Here is a 23,450-nt window from a genome sequence, read left to right as displayed (position 1 = left end):
CATTGGCTATACAAGATTTAAAACACTCAATAAACAGCTCAGATCTGCAGGCAAGTCAGATCAGGGAAAATTCCCCCAAGTACAGAGCAGGTTTACATTCCACTTAACAGGTCAGCCTTTGATTCCAAACAACTTTAAGAGCATATCACTTGCTGCGGTCATTCATTTGTAGCTCCACAGTTTATTTGAGTAGGATTTCGCCACCTGCATACATTCAATCTCACACCCAGAGCTACATCTACAGACTAATTCTAGATGCAATTCAAACATCCACTTCCCTTTTCCTACTCTGAGCTTCCCCTTTTCAACTCTAAAAATTCAGTTTGTAAATGTACCAATAATCATGTGTTCATTCCAAAGACTACAGAATACACAAGACATGTCACACAGTTTTGAATGGGGAAAAGTGTAACAGTCAATATGGCGAACGAAGCCCCGTCTACTAGTACAGAATCCTATCCCCGATCGTGATAAACTGACGATTCTCCTGGGGAGGGGTTCGGTCCAGATATGTGTTTCTGCAGATTTTGTGTGATTTGAACATTTATAAATTAAACTAAAGTTGTTTAATTTTATAGGTGATTCCTAATCTAAAATTGAATCGTAAGCTTGGCTAGCAATTTTGGAGAATTTGATGTTTTCCTATTCAGACAGAATGCACGAGTATACTGTCAGAGAAGCATTTTAAAGATGGCCGCCAAGTCAAATGTCTTGCTTTAAAGAGACTTTGGTTCATACAATAAGTGCTGATTCAATGAATCAACTGATACAGTCGATTAATTCATGAATCAGATGGAGATGTTTTTTTTAGTTTTACAATATTTAGTATAACAATATTTAACTACAGATGAAGAATAATGTATAATAATAATAACATGACGTTTAAATGTTTTTTGCAACAAAGTTTAAAATCAATGCTTAAACTTTGTCATTTACATTGACTTTTACCTTAAATCATTTGGCAGATGCTTTTATCCAAAGCAATGACTATAGAAGTAATCAAAGCAACAAAAGAACAATAACGTCAATAAAATTACGATTCCTAGTTAGTATAAGGCAATTTAGAAATCGATTTGATATTTTTATATATATATATATATATATATATATATATAAAGAGAAAATAAAATATAAAAAGTGTTAGTAGCATAGCAAAAGATGAATCGTTTGAGGATTCTGGAGAGTCATGACAATGAAAACTCAATGAAGACTCAAAATCAAGGATGCTATAAGAAGAAATAAGAACAGAAAGTGTAAGTGTTGGACAATATCGTGTTGATTTAGGACCTTAAATGACACATTTAGTTTGTTCAACATAATGTGTTAAAATGGAGAAGATTTATAAATAGATGGCAGCAGTTTTAAAACAATCCCTGTTCACACTGATCTGTAAAACTGCCTAAAAAAGCTGTATTGTGTATTCCAGGCCAGTAGTGATGTCACTTGTGTATAGAATCACTATATGCACATCTAAATATGGTTCTGCGGTTGACTACTGAGGTTTCTGTTGTCAAGTACTTATGGACATCTACAGACTGAACACATAATACACAAAAGCATGATGTCTGTTTTTATAAATTCATATTTATGTGGTTTACATAGATAAAAATAATTGTATCATATTCAAAAACCCGCTTTGTCAAATGTTTCTTATTTAGGTCTCTAAAAATGGCTTAAATGAACATAAAAAGTTGGAAGTTTTTAGTTGAAAATTTTCACATAAACCTTTTTAGTTTTACCACCAACTTCCAGTAGATAATGCAATTAAGGTTTATATTTACTGCTCATTGGGTCTACGTGACATATACAAAGTTCATTTACAATCTACAAACAAAAAGTTCCGCCATAACTCGCTGTGTATATTTGAACAATTTCATTGTTTTGTTTAGGATGCCTGTGCATTTGTGAATGGCTGACTAAGATTTTAATTAAATCCTGTTTATTTTGAACTTCTCTGTAAATAAACGCTATGTATAGAAGGTTTGGTTTTGTTCATAGAAAGCAAAAAAATGATATCAATCTATTAGGAATGAAATTTGCTAAATATGCAGAGCTGATGTAGCTGTGCCGGTTTTCAGCTTCACTTCCTGAAGGATTTGGTTAATAATACAAAGTTCATTCGAGGTTTACTCAGTTCCACACCAATCTATCAATAATCATCTGAAGCTCCACCAAGAAGTAATATTATCCCTCATATTGCATGAAGATCTAACTTTAGGGGTCAGAAAGTACAAAGCAAAGGAAAGAAGTGACAGTTAAATTTATGGCATCATCAGAGGCTCAGTGTTTGGAAGCAATCTAACCTAAGATTCGCACACACGGTCAGGATGATCCACTGAAGCCTCACAGGTGCTGCACAATACAATCTCAAGTGAAACATCTGAAAACAAATCATCACTAAACTTATATTTCGGGTCAAAGATGAAGGCTTTCAAGATTTATGATTTATGGATTTCAAGTTTTAAAAGCATACAAGTTTACATTTGTTACTACTTTATTTATTTAATCTATAAAATAGAATATACCCTGTTTATTCTTTACTGGCAAACAATTATTTCCATGATTTGCAGAAGACACTTGATAAAATGTAATTCATTGAAAAAGCAGCAGTTTATATATCAAAACTCTTGTTATAATCATTTGATTGCATTTGAAAAAAGATTCAATTATCACAGTGAATAATAAAAATATTAATTAGCTGCTACTTTAAATCTTTTTACCTATATCTAGGTTTACTTAATTTATCACAAAAGCATGTTTATTTACTTAAGCTTTTAACTACCCCACCAAGATAAAAAATGTTGGATTGGATTTCTTAACTCCTAATGTTGCTAGTTGACACACTCAATGCATTTTTTTCAACACATCCCATAATTACTAAAATATCAACCTCTACCAAATGGTAGATATGTTGGTTTATGGTAAAAGTACAGGAATTAATACATATACTATGAAAAATCTGAAAAAATATGAAGTGTAAGACCAATTTATTTAAAAACAAATCAAAATAAAAAAAAATTGAATACTAAATCATCTTTATTTTTTTGAAGTATGCCATAAAATATTTCAGATTTTCATTTAACATGTTTTCTTGTTTTGTTTTGTTTTGTTTTTTAACCAAAATCAAGTGTAGTAGTGCAACAGAATTATGTTTGTTTGATTTTTTTTGTAAACCAACAATGCTGTGTAGTGTACACCATTATTTAAAACAGTCATTCTTTAAATGACTTTAACATACATATATACATTATATATGTATATATATATATATATATATATATATATATATATATATATATATATATATATATATATATATATATATATATATATATATATATATATGTATGTATTTGTGTTGTTAACACTTTAGGACCATAGTAGGTATAGCATGTTTTTAAAAGATTAAAATAGAGTGTCAGTCATAATAAAGTCATTATTTAAAACAGTCAAAATAGGGTCAACCATTATTATTATAGTTATTTAACACATTTATACACATTTTTATGCTTTATTTGCATAATTCATTTTTGTCCCATTTCTTGTGTGTATAAAAAGTTTTTTTTTTTTTTTTTTTTGTAACATTCCAACTTCAGAAAAATGTCAGCAAATCAAATAACTTCTATGGACTGTTCCAATATTTAAGATTAAAAATATTACTGATCAGACATGCAAAGCCAAGAGATTATCTTGTAAATCACAGTTCAATCAATCACAAAATTCAAAAGTAGAACAAAATAATTGTAACTATTGATTGATACTTAAAATAAAGTACTGTGTAGGTCTTCAGTTTCACCATAAAGCATTTAAAAAGGGGAGATTAATCAAACACTGGATATATCTGTTAGTACCTAGTAATCCCAGGTTAATACAACGCCATAAATATAATTTCCCTCATAACTGTTGAAAGGAAACATGCAGGAATGGAAAACCTGCCATGTGGAAGAAAACCTCTGACTGCAAAACCCAAGGACTTAAGAACAATTGGATTTGGCTGGCATGATATCACCAGGAAAATAAGTAATAAAGTATCAAAGTTGAACACATCAAGCACAGGATATTATGGACTGCTTGTTTTCCTGGTCGCTTGCTTTGAAGCGTCACAAGCACTGTCATTCATTCTTTCGTCGGGCCATTGAGAAAAGACAAAAACACGATTTGAGAAAACACTGAATAAAACTATTGTACTTGCGGGATTTATTAGCTGCTTCACGCATCCCTTTGCCTCTTAATACGAAAGAACATCGCAGATGATTCTTGTGGCCTTTGCTGCTGTCGAAGTGTGGAAGCATTCGGGAAAAACCATGAAACTATTGAAAAATAAAGCAGTTAGCTTCCGCCATCTACTGACTATTCACTAGAATTACATAACATATTGCATGCAACCAAATGGCTCATATCAATACAAAATAACAGAGAAAGATTTTAATATTTGAGAGTTTTTTTTAGTATTATACTGAATTACTTAATATAGCTCAATGCTGCTACTGTCTAAAAAAAGAGACTGTAAAATTCTAATGTAGATAAATATTGAACTTCTAGCTCTAGAGGGCGCTGCCTGCTCTTGTAAGAAGGGTTCTGTATTTTATGTTCTGCGAAGCCATAAATATGACAATAATCGTTAAAGACTTCCATCCTAAAATGTTAACGGCATCAACATAGTTTTGTTATATAAAAAGAAATTTAATACAGAAACAATATCAAATTAATAACATAAATGAGATAGAATCATTTTTAAATTATTATATATATATATATATATATATATATATATATATATATATATATATATATATATATATATATATATATATATATATATATATATATATATATATATATATATATATATATATTCTCTTTTTTAAATTAATTCTATATCTTTATTTTATTTTCTATTTTTCAATTTATTCATTCATTCATTTTTCTTTTCGGTTTAGTCCCTTTATTAATCTGGGGTCGCCACAGCGGAATGAACCGCCTCAATTTATTTATTTTAATTTCATTTATTCATGTTTTTGTATTGATCAATTTATAATTATTATTTATTAGATTACTTTAACCTATTTTATTTTCATTTTTCCTATTTATTTATTTAAATTTAATTTATTCATATTTTTGTTTTTATCAATTTATAATTATTATTTATCAGAATACTTTAATCTATTTTATTTGTATTTGTATTTATTTCCTTGTCTTAAATAAATGTTTACTGATATTATTTTAATTATTTTAGTTGTCTTTTTGTTTTACATTTTTCTACATTCACACATTTCAGTTTGTTTTCAGAGATATTTTTGTCTTTAACATTTTTTAAATATATATATTTTTAAACATACAACTCAGGCACAGTAGATGTTATATATATATATATATATATATATATATATATATATATATATATATATATATATATATATATATATATATATATATATATATATATATATATATATATATATATATATATATATAAAATTCTACTATAAATAACAACTTCCAACTGAAAAATTTATTGAATTTTAACAATTAAGGCTATTAATTTTTCAGTTTGGGACCACAAAGAAATGTTTTAATAAAAAATAAATAGCTGTACATGGGTGGTTTATTTGTAGTCATATCACTGCCGGATATAATAAACCGGTCCACAGATAAAGTATCTGACAACAGTTCATCATAATATATAATGTTATCGATATAAAAAATTGCCTTTGTTTAATTGTGATTATTTTAAAACGCAATATAATCTAATTACAAGTACTGAATTTAGATGTTTGATGACATATTGCAAATTATAACTAATAATAACATATTAATATATATATATATATATATATATATATATATATATATATATATATATATATATATATATATATATATATATATATATATATATATATATATATATATATATATATATATATATAATTTATTTTATGATTAAAAGCGAAGACTCTCTGGACTTTTATTTTGACATGTTTCCTCGGCAGCTGACATGTACACGGTCACTTAAACTTTCTCCCTTCACAGTTCATTATGCAGTGATTGTATAACAAGTTCACATGCTAGACAGTAGTACACAGAAAATCAACTAAAACCGAGATTTTAATGGATTTCACGATAAACGAATAAATCTTTTGAAAGAGTCGGGTCGGTGTGAAGGTTTGTTGTTTATTATTGGGCTTTTTTAAGTCTGATTTGAGCTGAGTGTAAACAATAATATGCTAGCAGTTAGCATTTAGCAAACTGCACATACTGTTAGAAAAGACACTGGGTGTGTGAAAGAAAAGAATAAAATATCAACACAACCATGGTTGCCATAAAATGAATACGTTCATCGCGTTGGGTTTATGTTACGTAACTTAATGTTATTCTAGCAAAAAAAAAATGTGTAAGGTTATGTTTCTTGTTTTGTTCATTGACAGTCACATTAATTGTTCAAAACACATGTTTTTAGATATTTATACAAATCTTAAAGAGAGAAATACAATTTAAAATGTGACTTCATATAATACGAGCGATTCTTTCTATATAGTCATTTTTATATGAGCTTTATTGTTACTGTTATTTAAATACTGTTTGGTGTTTAGTTACTCAAAAGTTACAATCAAACTTTAGTCTTAAACCATTAGAAAATCAGTGTTGTACTGTAAGAAAAGACTGTAAAATACTGTAAAAAAATAATATATAGTCTTATACTGTAAAAATAAATATATATATATATATATATATATATATATATATATATATATATATATATATATATATATATATATATATGTCAACATAACCATGGTTGCCTTAAAATTACTCCGTCCATCGCATTGTTATTATGTAATATAGTAAAATCTGGGACTGTTGTAATGTTTAATAGTGTATGTCTCTTGATTTGTTCTTTGACAGTCACTGTAATTGCTCAAAACATATGTTTGCACATTTTTGTACACATCAGATACACATTTTAAAATTAGATTTTTGATACAAGCAACTCTTTTAGCTAGTTATATAGGCTAAATATTCTTACATTGGTGTTCAGTTGCTCAAATTTCACAATTAAACTTTACAGTTTTAGACCATTCTAATTCACAGTGACATAGCAATGCCAATAGAAGGTACCGAGGACCAGGCCCTGTCTCCCCTGTCCAGCCCTGTGAGTGCTCTTACTCCTGGAGCTCCAGAAGACAATGGCCTTTCCATCCCTGGAAGTAGTAGAGAAGAGCCAGCGGCTGCCTGTCCGGAGACTGTCGGGGCACAGAATTCAAGAAAATCACAACCTCTGGTCCAGATCAACCGTCAGGAAATCCTATCGGTGGACCACAGCTCTCAGGCCACTGAGCTCCAGGGTCTTGGTGTGGATGTTTACGACCAAGATGTCCTGGAGCAGGGTGTGTTGCAGCAGGTGGACAGAGCAATTCAGGAAGCCAACCAGGCTGCGGCTAAAGCTGAGGCCCAGAAAGAATACGAGTCAGTACTGGATGATGTCAGGTGAATTTATGGCTGCCTTACTTGCCCTTGTAATATTTTGCAATATATGTCAAAAAATGAATTGTTCAAATCTGAGGTTGATCTAATGTGATTGGTTTGTAAAACATTTCAGGTCATGTACAAGTGCTTTGAAACACATCAACAAAATTTTGGAGCAGTTAACCCCTCATGCTGCCTCTAGCAAGGACATCAGTCGGAAAATCGAGTCTGTCAAACGACAAAAGAGAATAAGGTAAGCATATGCTGGATTGTTACTTTTTTGCTGGGTTTTGCCTGTACCGCTGCATTATCTGAAATTCTAGTCGGAAATGCTGTCTTTATTTGATCAAAAATACGACATAAACATTATATTAATTTAAAATTGGCATAATACTATTGGAATCATCCATGCTGCATTTTGTGGACTCCATACAATTTTAAAAAAGTATGTTTTGTTAAGTACTACTTTTATTCATCAACACACTAATCAAAGTGACAGTAAAATCTTGTTAAATTATATTAGAACATATTTCTATTTCAAAGAAATGCTTTTATTTTGAAGTTTGTATTCAGCAAAGTTGCATGTATTTTCCCCCACAAAAATATAAAGCAGAAAAAAAATTATGACATTGATTATATATAAGGAACCCTTATTAATAGAAATATGCTATATATTTAATGATTTAACACAGCAGATCCATAAATTAGAATTCAGAATATTTCTGAAGGTCCATGCAATGCTGAAGACTGCAATAATGATAATGTAAATTCAGCTTTAAATCACAGGAATAAATTCCATTTCAATTCTATTCATAGATAACAGTTATTTTAAAATGTAATAACTCACAATATTACTGATTTACAAATAAATTTAGCTTTGGTAAGGAGAAAATAATTACTTTAAAGTAAAAAATGTTTGACTTTTAGTATATATAATTGGTTCGTATTAATTTAAATATATATATTTGAACTTTATTTTCTAGTGAGATAAGAGCATGCTATATTTCAATGATGCATTGCATTAAAAAAATCTTAGCGCACAATACTTAAGAAGCCTGTTATCCTTTTACAGGAGAAGCAGTTAAAAAAGATCAGAGCCAAGCAGAAGAGATTGCAAGCTCTTCTTGACGGAGAGGATATACAGAAGCTTGAGGCAGAATTATTGATTGAGGATGACGAGGGTAAGTTTGAAGCACAGGCCTTTATATGCATTATTAGCTTTATCAATGGTATTATCATCATATGCTTTTTTTAATCTTGCTGAACAATCACTTTGTGTATATGGGCACCATACATTATACATTTAGAGAATAGTTATATTATAGAAAGTGTAAATCAGTTCATTTATCTCACAGTTGTTGTTATGTTTGCTTTGTTGTTTATAGTATGTGTACAATAGAGTACTATAGACCATTTTGAGGGATGTAAACAAAAACAATGGTCCAAAATGATTCCACATATTAATAAATAATGTTATGATAGCTGTTTTAACATTAAGTTATGATTGAATTGACTCTTGTTACAGTTTTGAAATAGTTTGATAACAAGCAAGAAATGAAGGGTTGGGAAACACTGCCTTAAAGTGATAGTTTAGCAGGGTGTCCGTAGGGTCTTAAAGTTTTAAAATGTCTTAAATTTCAAAAACTAAATTTTAGGCCCTAAGAAAGTCTTAAGTTCACTGAAATATTGTGTTGTGTGTCTTAAATAATTTTAAACAGGTCTTAATTTTCCTCTGTCCAAGTAAAGCTATCCAATCGGGCTGACATCCATCCAATCACCAACAATCTATCTTAATAAAATCAGGGAAAGAAAACTAAAAACAATTATAGTTTCTTATGATAATAACAGAGCAATTTATCCCTTTACGTTATCTTCCATTCAAACAAAAAATATATACAAAAGGGCAAAAATATTTACAATATTTATAAACAGACAGGTTTTATAGGAGAAATCCATTAGGTTGAATAGAAGTTATACTCAATCAGTTTGGACCAAAAGCCAACAAACATATATTTTTGATTATTTATGTAATTGCCTCCACAATAAATGTATTTTTAACAATGTTAAACTTGTCACAAAAAAAAAAAGAAATATTATTAATGTATACAACTAGAGTTTTCTTGTTTTAACATATTAAAGTATGTCTCTACGAAATAATTACATTAGATTTTTTTGTGGCAAGCATTAGAAACAATTATTAGTGTTTAGCCTTGTATAAGTCTAAAATTTTATTCATAATGGTCTTAAAATGGTCATAAAAACTCTTAAATATGACTTGAAATCTGCAGAAACCCTGTTTAGCCAAGAATAAAAATGTACTCACCAATTACTAACCCCCCACTTATTTTAAACCTTTATGATTTTTTTTTTTAACACAAAATAAGATATTCTGAAGAATGTTGAAAACAGCTAGCTATTGGCATCCTTGTTGGAAAATAAGTATTATGGAAGTCAAAAGCTTTCTAACATTCTTCAGAATATTTTCTTTTGTGTTCAACAGTAGAAAGAAAAGTTTGGCGTATAGTTTGATGAACTATCCGTTAATTTTATCCAGATATTGTTTTGCCTAAATTTGCCTCATTGGATCAATAGTGGCACAGTTCTCTTGTGTCTCTTAGAACCAGGCCCATCCACCCTGGGCAGCATGCTTATGCCAGCTCAGGAGTCAGAATGGGAAGAGCTCATCCGCACAGGTCACATGACCCCCTTTGGTTCACGGATCCCCCAGAAGGAAGAGAAGAAAGAGCCTCGAAAGGTTATGCTCAGTGAAAACTCTGGATTCGACAAGTACCTTGCCGACCAAGCCTTGTTAGCAGATAGCAGGAAGAGACCCATCATGAAGAAGAAGACCACCAAGAAGCACTCAAGAGAGACGACTCCTAACAAAGAGAAAAAGAACGGCTCCCTCTCCCGCAAAGATAAAAAACTCCAAAAGCGAATGCGCAAGCTTCAGAGAACCGCTTTAAGGGCTCACCCCAAAGCCAGACCCAAGGTGGAGAAGGAGCCGTCCCGAGTCAAAAAGAGGAAAAGTGATTGGGAACATGCATCAGACAGTGAGGGTTCAGAGTACGTCCCTAGTGATGAGCTGATGGATCCTGAGGAACCAGAGAGAGATGATGATGATGATGAGTTGTGGGTGGATGATCATGAGGAATACCAGCTTAAACCATACAAGAAGAAGAAGGAGCCCAAAACTAGGAAACCCAAGAAGGAGGACGAGAGTGACGAGTACATCCCGAGCAGCTCAGAGGAGGAAGACTCTCAGAAAGGCGGAAAAGTCAAGAAATGTAAAGATGATGGAGATATCGAGTGTTACAGGCAAAGGATTAGGTAAGTTTAGTCTGAATGCACCATTTTAAAAATCAATACAGGCATAGGCCATTCATATTTTGGGTTATTTTACTTAGCATGTATGCTAGAAAAGATAGCCTAATCCACTGATGAAATTGGCAGCTGTTCCTTGACTAAGCAAATTCTATGCCTATTCATATTTTCTCATTATGGTATGCATGTATTTATGCCAGTGTTGACGTGCAAATAGATGGAAGCAAACCTAACAAGATTTATGCATTTATATTTATAGAAAGCAAATTGAGTTGGCATGCTCTTTCTCTCTTTTTCTCCGCTCTTGTTGGTTTAAATGTGAATGCAGATGCTCATTTCTGCTATGGTACAGCGCAGCAATGCCGAGTGGTGTAGGAAAAAAAACGTAATTAACTGAACCAATGCTTAGTCTTGACTTAATTACAAGTGCAGTCTCGGAAGCCCCAGATAAAGGGAACGGTTTCATTGCAGAGTGACAGGACCGACCCCAAATGAAGATGGATTTTTTTTCCCTACACTCCTCTCTCTGTACCTTTCTTGGGGAGCTCAAACTCCTAATTGTCGGTATCAATCTTAATTTGCTTTTCTGACGACACTGCCACTAACTGCTGTAGCTTTCCCTTAAGCCAGAAGTGGGTCAATTAAATCTGGCCTGCTGGAGTGAGGGGCAGAGAAAGGGAAAGGTCTCTCTCTCTCTCCTCTATCTCTCTCTCTTTCAGTCTGTCTGTAGTTCTTTGGCTAGGAAATTAAAAACCGAGGCCGGGGACTTTTGCTACCTGCCTGTAGCTTGCAAAACTTTCCCGTAGGATGTGTCTTTAACGGAGTCCGATTTTAAATGTCAGCAGTAGACTGTTTTAGTTTGAGAAGATTGTTAATCAAATTGAACACTATATGTGAAGTCTTCAGCATGTCTCTGTTGGGTCTGCTGTTCAGAGTGACACTGTGTCCGCATTAGTCGGTGGGCTGTTTCTATTTTTTGACATGCTGCATGCCTTCTTGAACCACTTTGTTAATGAACTTTGTGCTTAGTGGCTGACTGATTCTGGGTTTTTTTTTTTTTAAACAATGGCAAATATAGGGCTAATTAATATATTTGCATTTTCACACATTTTGGCCGGTTCACACCACACCAAGTGGAGTGTGTTTTTTCAGATGAAATATGTTGTATCTTTGTTTTGTTTTTTTGAATGCCTGAAAGGTTAGTTTCTGTACTGTACTGCACTGGGGGTTGTTATCTGGTGGTGGTCAGTATTTATGGGTGCAGTGTGAGTTGGCTGCATACTCCTATTAATATTTACCTCACATAGGGCTGGGCCGATAAACAACATTATATTGAAGATAAAATTTATGTCAATAACAATGATAAGCTCTGGACTTTTTTTTACTTTATATTGATCTAAGAGCCAATAACACAGCAGAAATGTTCAATAATGAGAATCTAAAAGTGTGTTGATATTAGAGCTGTACTGAATTTTTGGTCCACTGAAAATTTATCGGCTGAAAATATGTTATGGCATTTAATGGACCCTCTGATTTTTGTGGCTTCAGTCATTGTTGGGGACTGTTTTAAATCTGTAAGCATTAACAACTGATATTGAAATATATATTGTTATCATTTAATATGGAAAATAATTATCGAGATTACATCTTTGCCATATCGCCCAGCCCAAACCTCACATGATATTTAATAAATAAATGATTTAAAAACTATTCATTAAAATTGTAAATAAAAAATAATACATATAAATATTATTTAGCTCATGCCGTATCTTGAAGAACATAGTGGCCAAAAACATTTCACATTTCTCTTACAATAACCGCGTATTAAATAACAGACATGAATTAAATTCATATTTCAGGGTGTCCACAGGGTCTTAAAATGTCTTAAATCTCCAGTAAAAGTAAAATTTAGGCGTTAAAAAGTCTCAAATCTACTGAAATGTTGTGTTGTAGGTCTTAAATCTTTTTTAACAGGTCTTAATTTTTCTTTGGTCATGTATAGCTACCTAATGTAAAATTCAACACCCATGCAATCACCAACAATCTAACTTAATAAAACTTACAGTACTTACTTTCCTTACAGTAACATTTGCTATAAAGTTCCATTTCTTTACTGCTGAGGATAATGACCTGACCTATATTTTTTATTATTATTAAATTATTATTACTGTAGACTGAAGTAATTGACAGATATGTTTGGTTATAGGCTTTGTGAATGGATATATTTGAAAATTAATTAAAAAAAATTGAACTAATTAAACTAAATTAAACCAAACTAAATTATTATTATTGTATTATTAAATTTATTATTATTATTATTATTTTAAAAGCGTTAGTGAAAATCTTTACTAACTGGGATATTTGAAAAAAAAATCCTTAGCATTTAGCCCTGTTTAAGTCTAAAATGCGTTTTTGCATTACCTTTTCACAGCTGACTGCATATGCACAGCTGCTAGAGAAACAATAAAAGATTAATTATTTAATAAATGACTCAGATATTTACTTTACACTCGGAGAAAACAAAATATACTTACTGCTAAATATTTGTACATCATTAAAATGGCTGATCAACTAATTTGCCTTATTTAAATCATCTACACTTTTTATTCTAGTAATTATTATCATTTTTAGCAATAATGTCTAATTGATTCCTTTTCCTGTCATTTATTTCTCATTTGTTGTATATTTTATTAATTTAATGACGTTAATATATTGCATACTTTATACATATCTAAAATGCTTGCGCAATACTGTAAATGTCATGCCAATAAAGCACCCTTAGAGAGAGAGGGAGAGAAAGAGAGCAGCCTTTACCTGTCAGTGCGTGCACATGGCTCCTAAATAGCATAAAAGTAAGAGAAATAGTTGATTTGTTTTATTTTAACAGCAATTTTAATATAACTTTAACCCATTGAAAAGAAAAGGTGTATAACAGTGTAATAATAAATAAAAATATAGTTAAAAATCACAATATTTTTTGTTTGTCGCATGTAGTTGACCATTTATGTGCTGTGGGTAAAAGGTGTGTTTCAATCCGGCTACCGCAAGTATCTTTCAAACTTGTGGGAAGTACTAGATGATATTAAAAAACACACAGTGAATATGACATAGTAGCAAACTGGATAAATCAAAGCATAGTCTGAAAGCAATTGTCAATGATAATAAAGATCGGCCAATCAGGGAAAAAAAACTGCCCAATGCTAATAATTAAAAATACCAAATGCCAGCAAGGCCAATATTTTGGTTGACCATTACTCCTGCTTAGTGCTGATTGATCTGCATTGCATCTGTATGTTCAGTGATGATATGCCTCTTCAATGGTCTTTAAGCTGATGGCAGTTGCGAAGAAAGCATTAGAAATCTAATGGCAAAGTTGTGGTTTTGTCTTCTTGCAGGAAGTGGAAAAGGCAAAGACTTCGTGAAAAAGAGGCAAAGACAGAAGCAGGCGAGGAGGAATCTGACGAGAGTGATGCAGAGTTTGATGAAGGATTTAAAATACCTGGTTTTCTCTGGAAGAAGCTCTTCAAGTATGGCTTGCATAAATCACACGTACTTTTATAATAAAAGAAAGGAATCAATCGATAAGTCATGATGTTTTTGCAAATGCAATGTGAAATATTAAATGTGTGCGCAAATTACTTACAATTTAACTTTAATGAGTCCCGAAAGGAGGAGGGATGATGTCTTTTAGGCTTAGAAAGTAGGACTGTGCTGCGGTGTTCTGGATGTGTTTTACAGTACATCAATTGGGCAACACTTATGGCCCATTTATCCGGAATCAATAGTGATAATGGCTCTATGATTAATTCATCAGCCGCTGTGTTTGTGTTTGTGCTGGGGCTGCGCTTTGTGTGACAAAACCTTTGCTTTTGTTGTCCAGGTATCAACAGACAGGTGTCAGGTGGATGTGGGAACTGCACTGCCAGCAAGCAGGAGGCATTCTGGGAGACGAGATGGGCCTGGGCAAGACCATCCAGATAATTGCTTTCCTGGCAGGCCTGAGCTACAGCAAGCTGAAAACACGTGGCTCCAATTACAGGCAAGGGACCCTACATGCTTGTACAGTTTCATATCTACTGTATGTTAGGAAATCGGCTTCTGTCTCAGAGTAAGATTTAAATGATATAATATATATATATGGTTAACTATCCTCAGTTTCTCTGAATTTCACTAGGTATGGGTTTGAGTAAATAAAAATCTTGGTTTCATTCCATAAAGGTCTGATTAAATTTATTCTGAATTTCAAATATATAAACTGTCATTTAGAGCATTTTTCCCAGAAAATGACAACTGGACAAAATAACCTTTTCTGTTGTTAAAAATCAAGTTAAAAGAAAGTTAAAATACTGGTATTTTGTTGTCTAAAATATTCTATTGATGTCTGAAAACAAGGCACCTTTTTATTTTATAAAACAAAAACTGAAAATTGACTAAGTATTGATTTTAAATAGTGAAGTATCATCAGTAGATTTTACAATAAAGTTAATTAATTATATCAAATCATTATACTAATTAAGTGCTGGGCAAAAATGATTCATGATTAGTTGCATCCAAACTAAACTTTAGTTTTGAAATTATATATGTGTGTGCTGTGTATATTTATTATGTACATTGCTCAACATAAATGAGTACACCCCATTTTGAAAATGAATATTTTGATCCATTTCTCAGTGAATATAGGTCATATATTTTGATGCATCTAAACAAAACAGATTTGTTAAACATATTTATTTATCAAAAAAATAATTTATTCACCAAACATCTTAAGAAATAGAAATATATTACATTTAAATTCATGCAAAATATTGGAAAAACTACAAAATTGGAATTGCTACAAAATTTCATAATTGTTTTGTTTCTTTTTAATTTGACTCTTTCTACATTTTTTTAAATATTAATCCCTAACATATCAATTTGGGTGTACTTATTTTGGACCATTATCATAAGTTATTTTGTTATATTAGCTCTAGATTTGGCTTCAGTACTGACTAATCTAATGTAATGTAATGTAATGTAATGTAATCTCAATCATATGTATGCAGGTGTGCATATATATATATATATATATATATATATATATATATATATATATATATATATATATATATATATATATATATATATATATATATATAAGACACTTCTATACAGCTTAAAGTGAAATTTAAAGGCTTAACTAGGTTAATTAGGTTAACAAGGCAGGTTAGGGTAATTAGGCAAGTTATTGTATAATGATGGTTTGTTCTGTAGACAATCGAAATAACAATTAGCTTAAAGGGGCTAATAATTTTGACCTTAAAATGGATTTAAAAAAATTAAAAACTGCTTTTATTCTAGCAGAAATAAGACTTTTTCCAGAAGAAAAAATATTATCAGACATACTGTGAAAATTTCCTTGCTCTGTTAAACATCATTTGGGAAATATTTAAAAAAGACAAAAAAATTAAAAGGGGGGCTAATAATTCTGACTTCAACTATATATATATATATATATATATATATATATATATATATATATATATATATATATATATATATACACATATATATCCGCGTCATTCTATGTTGTTTAAGCTGCGATGCGTTTTTTGATGACCCTCCTCCACCCCAGCTCCACCTGTGTTTAGGTCTGCTACTGTGGTTGCATGTATGTTATGTTTGCAGCAGCAGCGTGTTATATTCTCAAACGGTATGTCTGTGTATATACTGGCAGTAGCAGGGCTCGTTACTTGCTCTGCCAGAATAATCAAAGGAGCAGCAGCAGCGTAACAGATCTATACCGCCAATACCCAATACATCAACATTGCCATATACATATTCATTACCATACTAATTCCCGAGAGTGTTCATGACAGAAATATTATTAAAATATGATATACTTTTATTTTGTAAATCTGTGTCAGAAATGTCCAGTGTATATATATTATATTTATATTAATAATGGTATCATATGTTACACCTTATTTTCTGGAAATCTTTTTTTATCTTTGTGTTTCTTTTAACTCATATCCTTTCCCAATCATGCTCATCTTATGTAGTCACACATGTACACATGCATGTGTGTACAAACACTCATAAACACAGACATTAGCCATCTCCCTCACCCCTCCCAGACTCAGAGTCTCAATCGCGATGAATATTTCAGCAGCTGGATTGCTGGTGGAGAGAGGTTTGGCGTGAATTATTAAAGACGTTTCAATTATGATATTCCTCTAATTCTCTTAGTGGCGACATCAAAGGAGAAACAAGGACGTGACATGAAAGAGAGACTATTTGTTGAGAGGGGAGGGTGGAAAATTAAACATGGAACCTGTAATTAAACATGTTTAAAGTGCTGCTATTTTACTTTCTTTCTGCTCTTCTTGGCATGCACTGTCAGGGTGGAGGCCCCCCTAGCTGGTCAATAAGCTGTCTGGCGTCGCCCATCCGCAAATTGATTGTTTGCAAACTCAATTATGGCTCGCTATCAATGGCTTTCACAATCCGGAATATCATATCAAGCCGTAATGCTCCCAAAGCCATTTAGTGCATTTCGTCAGTTCATCTCCTTTAGTGAACATTCACATAGAGAGGAAGAGCAGAACAGCTGGGGCAAAAGCTCATGGGGTTCATCAAGTTAAAGGTAAATGGTGAAACTGCGAGTAAAAAAAAAAGGTGGATTTAACAAAACAGTAATATGGAAAATATATTATTAGTATGTAAAAGGTAGTAAGCTAGTAAGATGGTGAGTCTCTGATTGATTCTACAAAGGACTGGGCCTCTCAATAAAGAACGACTCCTAAGAGAATGTGAATCGTAAAATGCTGGTGGTTGAGATATAGGTTTCCTTATTGAGGACAAATCAATAGAATGATCTTCCTTACAGTTATTTTTGCATTCTCTTTTTTTGTCACACAAAAATGTCTGATAATATGTTTTAGTATATAAATGATTGTTACAGTGAAGGACATCGTAGCATCTGTAATAGACTAATAGAATGGTAAAAGAGTCATTAATTAAATAATAAAAATTATTAACAAAATTCAGAAATCAAGTAATAAGAATTATATATTTTTTTTTATATAATTAAAAAGATAAAATAAGAAGTCGTTAATTATTATTATTAAAATAATTAACAATTATTAAAAATTTAAAACAACTTTAAAGTTATTAACAAAATACAAAAATAAAAGAATAATAATTATATTTATATATAATTAAAAATATAAAATAAGAAAAGAGTAATTAATTATAATTAAAAGTATTAACAATTATTAAAAAAAATAGAAATTATTAACAAAAACAAAAATCAATTAATAATAATATTTTATGTAATAAAAAATGTAAAACAAGAAAAGAGTCATGAATTATTATTAAAATTATTAATAATTATTTAAAAAATCGAATTATTAACAAAATACAAAAATCTATTAATAATATATATATATATATATATATATATATATATATATATATATATATATATATATATATATATATATATATTAGGCTTGTGCCGGTATTCGGTAATGCGATAAATCACGGTAATGAATATGCACGATATTGTTATCGCGGGCACTTCAAAATACCGTGAAAAATAATAGATCCGAATTTATATTCTTAGAACGCGCCTTAGCTTATTTTCCATCAACCGCTTGAAGAAACACTGCGTATATGCTGCGCACTCTGATGTAAACAATCCCCGCATGTAGAAGCCCTGTGTGCGCAGTGCGCGCCGCTGCTGCCACCGCACTATAATCCTCACACGCAGGCCATCTGGCAGACTGGGCACTTTCCCGGTGGGCCGACGTACTTTTTGGGCCGGGCTGATCATCGTCTTATGATCTGATCGGCCCATAAAAGGCTTAGCAGCCTATCGTTTTTTTCTGCCTTATTGATTGACGCTGCTGTGATCTGTGACTCTCTGAAAGTAGATGCTTTTTTCCCGGACAGACAGACCGGGCCGGCCCATGTGACACCCTGCAGCCCATTGGCTCTTTTCGGTATTGACATTGGGCTGGCCCAATCACAAACTCCTATTTTGGACTCCGTGTGAGCGTGCGTCGTCTGTGTGTATTTGTCAAAATAGTCGAGAGTCAGAGAGAAGAAACGCAAGGGAGGCGCAGAGAAAATGCGGGAAATACACCGGCGTTTCATTTAGAGATTCTGAAAAGTTCTCTGTTCATTCTAGCACACGGCTAAAAACGCAAATCACGTGACCATACACTCTCTGCCCAGAGCTGCAGCCACTAGTTCAGCGGGTGAGCATAAACCCCAGGTCAGAGTATAGTGCATGTCAGACAGTTCATCTGCTGGGTGATCTCATCTCACTATAGTTGTTAAATGTGATATTGAATTCATCTTGTTGTCTCTATCCAACAATTCTTATGTCTTTTGAATCACTTGTTCTCAGTTAACTGTTTTGGCTGAGTGCAAAGCTAATATATTAATTTATGTAACCACATACACTGATTCTGCACATTGACTGATTGCTTACCTTTATCGTTTAAATTTAATGTACGTTATACTGTTATAATGGCCATTATTGGTTATTAAAACTGATATTCTGCAAAAGAGACAGGGTAAAGTTCATTCTTTTCAATGGAAATGAAAGGAGACAGTTATATTTAAGCCCTGTTTTGTTATAAATATGCAGTGTGAAGATGATGCTCATAAAAATATGCAGCTACACGAGGCTGTTTGGTGTCTGTTAATCATAATATCAAAATGAAACAAATTTGACTTATATTATGTTTTCATTGTTTAGATAGTGAAACAGCAAGCAGGATGAGGTGAAAGAGGTTAAAATGTAAAACTGTTCCCTTTGAAGATTTACCCATGCATTAGCAGGCAGTTTTTGTTATGTTTATTATTGAATATAGGCTGAGTCAATAGTGTATTGAATAAGCTAAATTGGCTGTAGTGTATGAGTGTGTGTGAATGAGTGTGTATGGGTGGTTTCCAATATTGGGTTGTGGCTGGAAAGGCATCTGCTGCATAAAACATGCTGGAATAGTTGGCAGTTCATTCCACTGTGGCAACCCCTGATAAATAAGGGACTTATGCGAAGAAAAATAAATGAATGAATAGTGTATTTTTTTAGAACTCAACAAATATCTTTATGGACAGCATACAGAAATTAAATTGAGATTAAAGTTTGTATTTATTTATTTATTTCATATATAAGGCTTTTGTGTTTCATAGAATATGAGTTGATAAAAATATTGGACATGCATAGATAGATAGCATTTGATTGAATTTAGTGGGCCGCTCTGGCCCAAAATGCCAGGGCCGATTTTTTTTTTTTTGCCCCAGTCCAGCCCTGCTCACACGAAGAAGAAGCATGGCGGAAGGAGGAACGCTGCCGACAATTTATCCCCCTTCAAAAAGGTTAAAGTCAGAAGTTTGGAAATATTTTGGGTTCCAAAAAAATGCAGAGGGATTACGAAGACGGTTTCCCTTTTGCACATTCACTTTGATATAATTGCTCAAGTTTACTTTTATATTGTGTATTGTTTTATTTATATTTATTTGTATTTAAATGTTTGAAGTACTTCTAGTTAATTAAAAAGTTATTAAAGTTTTGTTATTGAAGTTTTTTGTGTTTTTTTACCTGTTTCTCTAGTAAAATTACAATATCGTGATAATACCGTATACCGTGATAAAAGCTCAATCAATTAATCGCAGCATGAAAATGTGATACCGGCACATGCCTAATATATATATATATATATATATATATATATATATATATATATATATATATATATATATATATATAATTAAAAATATAAAATAAGAAGAATCATGAATTATTATTTAAATGAACAACTGCTAAAATTTAAAAATAAAAAACATAAATTATTAACAAAACACAAAATAAAGTAATAATATATTTTTATACAATTAGAAATATATAATAAGAAGTCATTAATTGTTATTAAAATTATTAACAATTATTAAAAATGTAAAAAAAAAATTAAAATTATTAACAAAATACAAAAATCAAGTCATATTAATTATACATATATATTTTATATGATTAAAAATATAAAATAAGATAGGAGTAATTAATTAAATAATAAAATAATTAAGTAATAAAATATAAGATTATATATATATATATATATATATATATATATATATATATATATATATATATATATATATATATATATATATATATATATATATATATATATATATATATATATATATCAGAGCACATTGTAATATATAAAAAACACCCCCAAACTTAAAAAGTGGTTCAGGAATAGCAATTAATTAGGGATTTGGTTTACTGAAAAAAAAAAACTAGACATTAGAACTAGTAATCCAGCTCTCAAAGTTTCTCCAGTGTTGTGACCACATTTCTTTTGCAGGTATGCTGGACTGGGTCCTACGGTCATTGTGTGTCCAGCTACAGTCATGCATCAGTGGGTGAAGGAGTTCCACACATGGTGGCCTCCGTTCCGTGTTGCCGTCCTCCATGACACAGGCTCCTTCACCAGCAAAAAGGTACATCACTGTTTTGCTCTGTGTGCGCATTAATTTCAACTTTTTATACAAAAAAGCAACATGACAACAAGATTAAGATGAACTGTGTCGCTTCGGCCGGTAACGTTAATGCCAGCGTGAGATTTTCCCCCTTGTCAGCAAATATCCTAGTGTGTGGAGTGGAACTGGCTCCAAGGAAATGTTAAATTAATTAAAGCTAAGGTAGCAGGAGCTGCTGTGAAGTGTTTACTGTGAGTGGTCTTCACTGCCCCCCTCCCCGTCCTGCCTGACACAGTGATTAATGGGGGTTGTTGTCTGGCAGTCCGCGCTTTGCCCTCTAGGTGGAGAGCTGGTCTCAAGAGCTTGTGGGAGAGAGACAGAGCAACGTTTATGCAGCGTTGGCACCTAATGATAACACTAACGCTCCTGTAGAGCAGATGTACCTGATTAATTGGCTACAAAGTAAAAAAAAAAAACAGGAGTGTGGAGGGGGGTCTGGGAACAGAGGTTAGTCGCTTTGCACGTCTGTAATTGGAACACACTTGAGACCGTTCGTGTGAGACGTCAAAGCAGACGTATAGACTAGTCGTTCTGATGAAGACGCTATCTATCGCCAAGGGCCTGATGCCGGCAACCTAGCGCAATTTCCTCAATTTAATTAACAACCAAAAAAGACAGTGTTGTGTGAGTTAGTTTACTTTACTTTACATTTAATTCATTTTCAGAATCAGACAGTCATGGGTACATTATTGCTTTGATTCAGTAAAAAGAGCTGACTCATAACAGTCATTTATTTATTAATCGTATTATGTTGACTGAGTGGTTCTTGTAGCCTGCAAGGACAATAGAAATGTGTTTTTTAACGCATTTAGTTTTAAAGATGTGTGAGCTGACATTATTGACTTTATCAGTCACTTTGCAAAGAAAGAAAAGCATGTCCAAAGCATTCACTGCAGGATGAAGCATATTATAAGTATGAATGAACACGTTTTCTGTCAATGCAACATGAAGTTAAAATTGTTTTGTTAAAGGTGCAGTATGTAAGTTTGACACCCACCTCAGATCACAACAATCACCTCAGGTACACCTCATGTGCTTTATTTAGTGTTAAATGCTAATAATGTTAGTTTGAATATCATTTTACATGACATTTATTGCCATATACTGAAAGCAGCAGCAGGTAGTTCACCTCAGATCTTGAAAATAAAATAAACTATATACCATTTAAAATTGAACTTTAGAACTGTGACTTAGTGCAAGCCAACACATATCAGTGATTTAGCATGTACATGTAATAATGTTAAAGAGGTTTAATATCTATTAATTAGATTATAAACCTTACCATTTTGTTGGAGTGCAGTAAGTGCACTATTCTGTGCTTCTGAATGGATGTATTTAAATTTCTGTCGTGTTTCGTCTGGTGCAAAAAGCCAAATTGCTTATCAGAATCAGAATCAGCAAGAGCTTTATTGCCAGGTATGTTCACACATACTAGGAATTTGTTTTCGTGACAGAGCTTCTACAGTGCAACAGGATTACAGAGACAGGACAAAAAACAGATAATAAATATATTTTAAAAAATAGAAGTAAGTAGTGAGTGCAAATCTAATCACGTAGTGTGTTGTTAGGACACAGGCTCACAATGTAACCTGCTCACCTAATGTTTACATTCGTAATATTTATATTATTTGCTAATTAATAACCACCTCATGTGGAACTCTGAATCTGCGTCTCATTTCAGAGTCTGCTACTATCCAACGGAGGCCACAGTTCGGTCAAGAGCGCATGCTTTGAGAGCCTTCCTGAATGAATGAATGAAATACGCTGTTTTCCAGCAAGGCAACCCAGGATGCTGATATATAATTGGCTAAACTGGCATTGGGCGGGTTAAAGAACCAAAACAAAGACAGCATTCCGTCACATAACAGATATTTTCAAAGCAGAATATCTGACTTTAGCATTGTTTTTCAGATAAACAAAAATGTTCACCTGGCATGATTCTTAAATATCTGCAAACATATTTTGGTATTTTTATGCTTTAGAGGAGTCAAAAACTTAGTTACAGCACCTTTAATAAAAATAAATTGAAACAAAACCAGTGTAGAACTTTTGCACCTCAATGTTTCATATATGAATGAATTTGTTTTTGAATAAATGGAGTAAGTCAATAATTCATTAATCCA

At 32.0% G+C, this 23,450-nt stretch overlaps 1 protein-coding gene across 1 annotated transcript in view; it reads left to right on the top strand.

Moving 5' to 3' along the window:
- Nucleotides 1–6,038: 6,038 nt before the first annotated feature.
- The window catches only part of ercc6 (excision repair cross-complementation group 6), a 33,347-nt gene continuing 15,935 nt past the window's right edge, over nucleotides 6,039–23,450 (top strand). Inside the window, 8 exon segments of the mRNA XM_056470475.1 lie at nucleotides 6,039–6,165; nucleotides 7,093–7,488; nucleotides 7,601–7,724; nucleotides 8,543–8,648; nucleotides 10,086–10,797; nucleotides 14,187–14,318; nucleotides 14,672–14,830; nucleotides 21,153–21,288. Coding sequence (XP_056326450.1) covers nucleotides 7,103–7,488; nucleotides 7,601–7,724; nucleotides 8,543–8,648; nucleotides 10,086–10,797; nucleotides 14,187–14,318; nucleotides 14,672–14,830; nucleotides 21,153–21,288 — 1,755 coding nt within the window. The 5' untranslated portion in view covers nucleotides 6,039–6,165; nucleotides 7,093–7,102.

Source organism: Danio aesculapii, chromosome 13 (genome assembly GCF_903798145.1).
Source record: "Danio aesculapii chromosome 13, fDanAes4.1, whole genome shotgun sequence".
Lineage (NCBI taxonomy): Eukaryota > Metazoa > Chordata > Actinopteri > Cypriniformes > Danionidae > Danio > Danio aesculapii.
The sequence above is the reverse complement of the archived record's forward strand: the minus strand, read 5'-3'. Positions and strand labels throughout refer to the sequence as shown.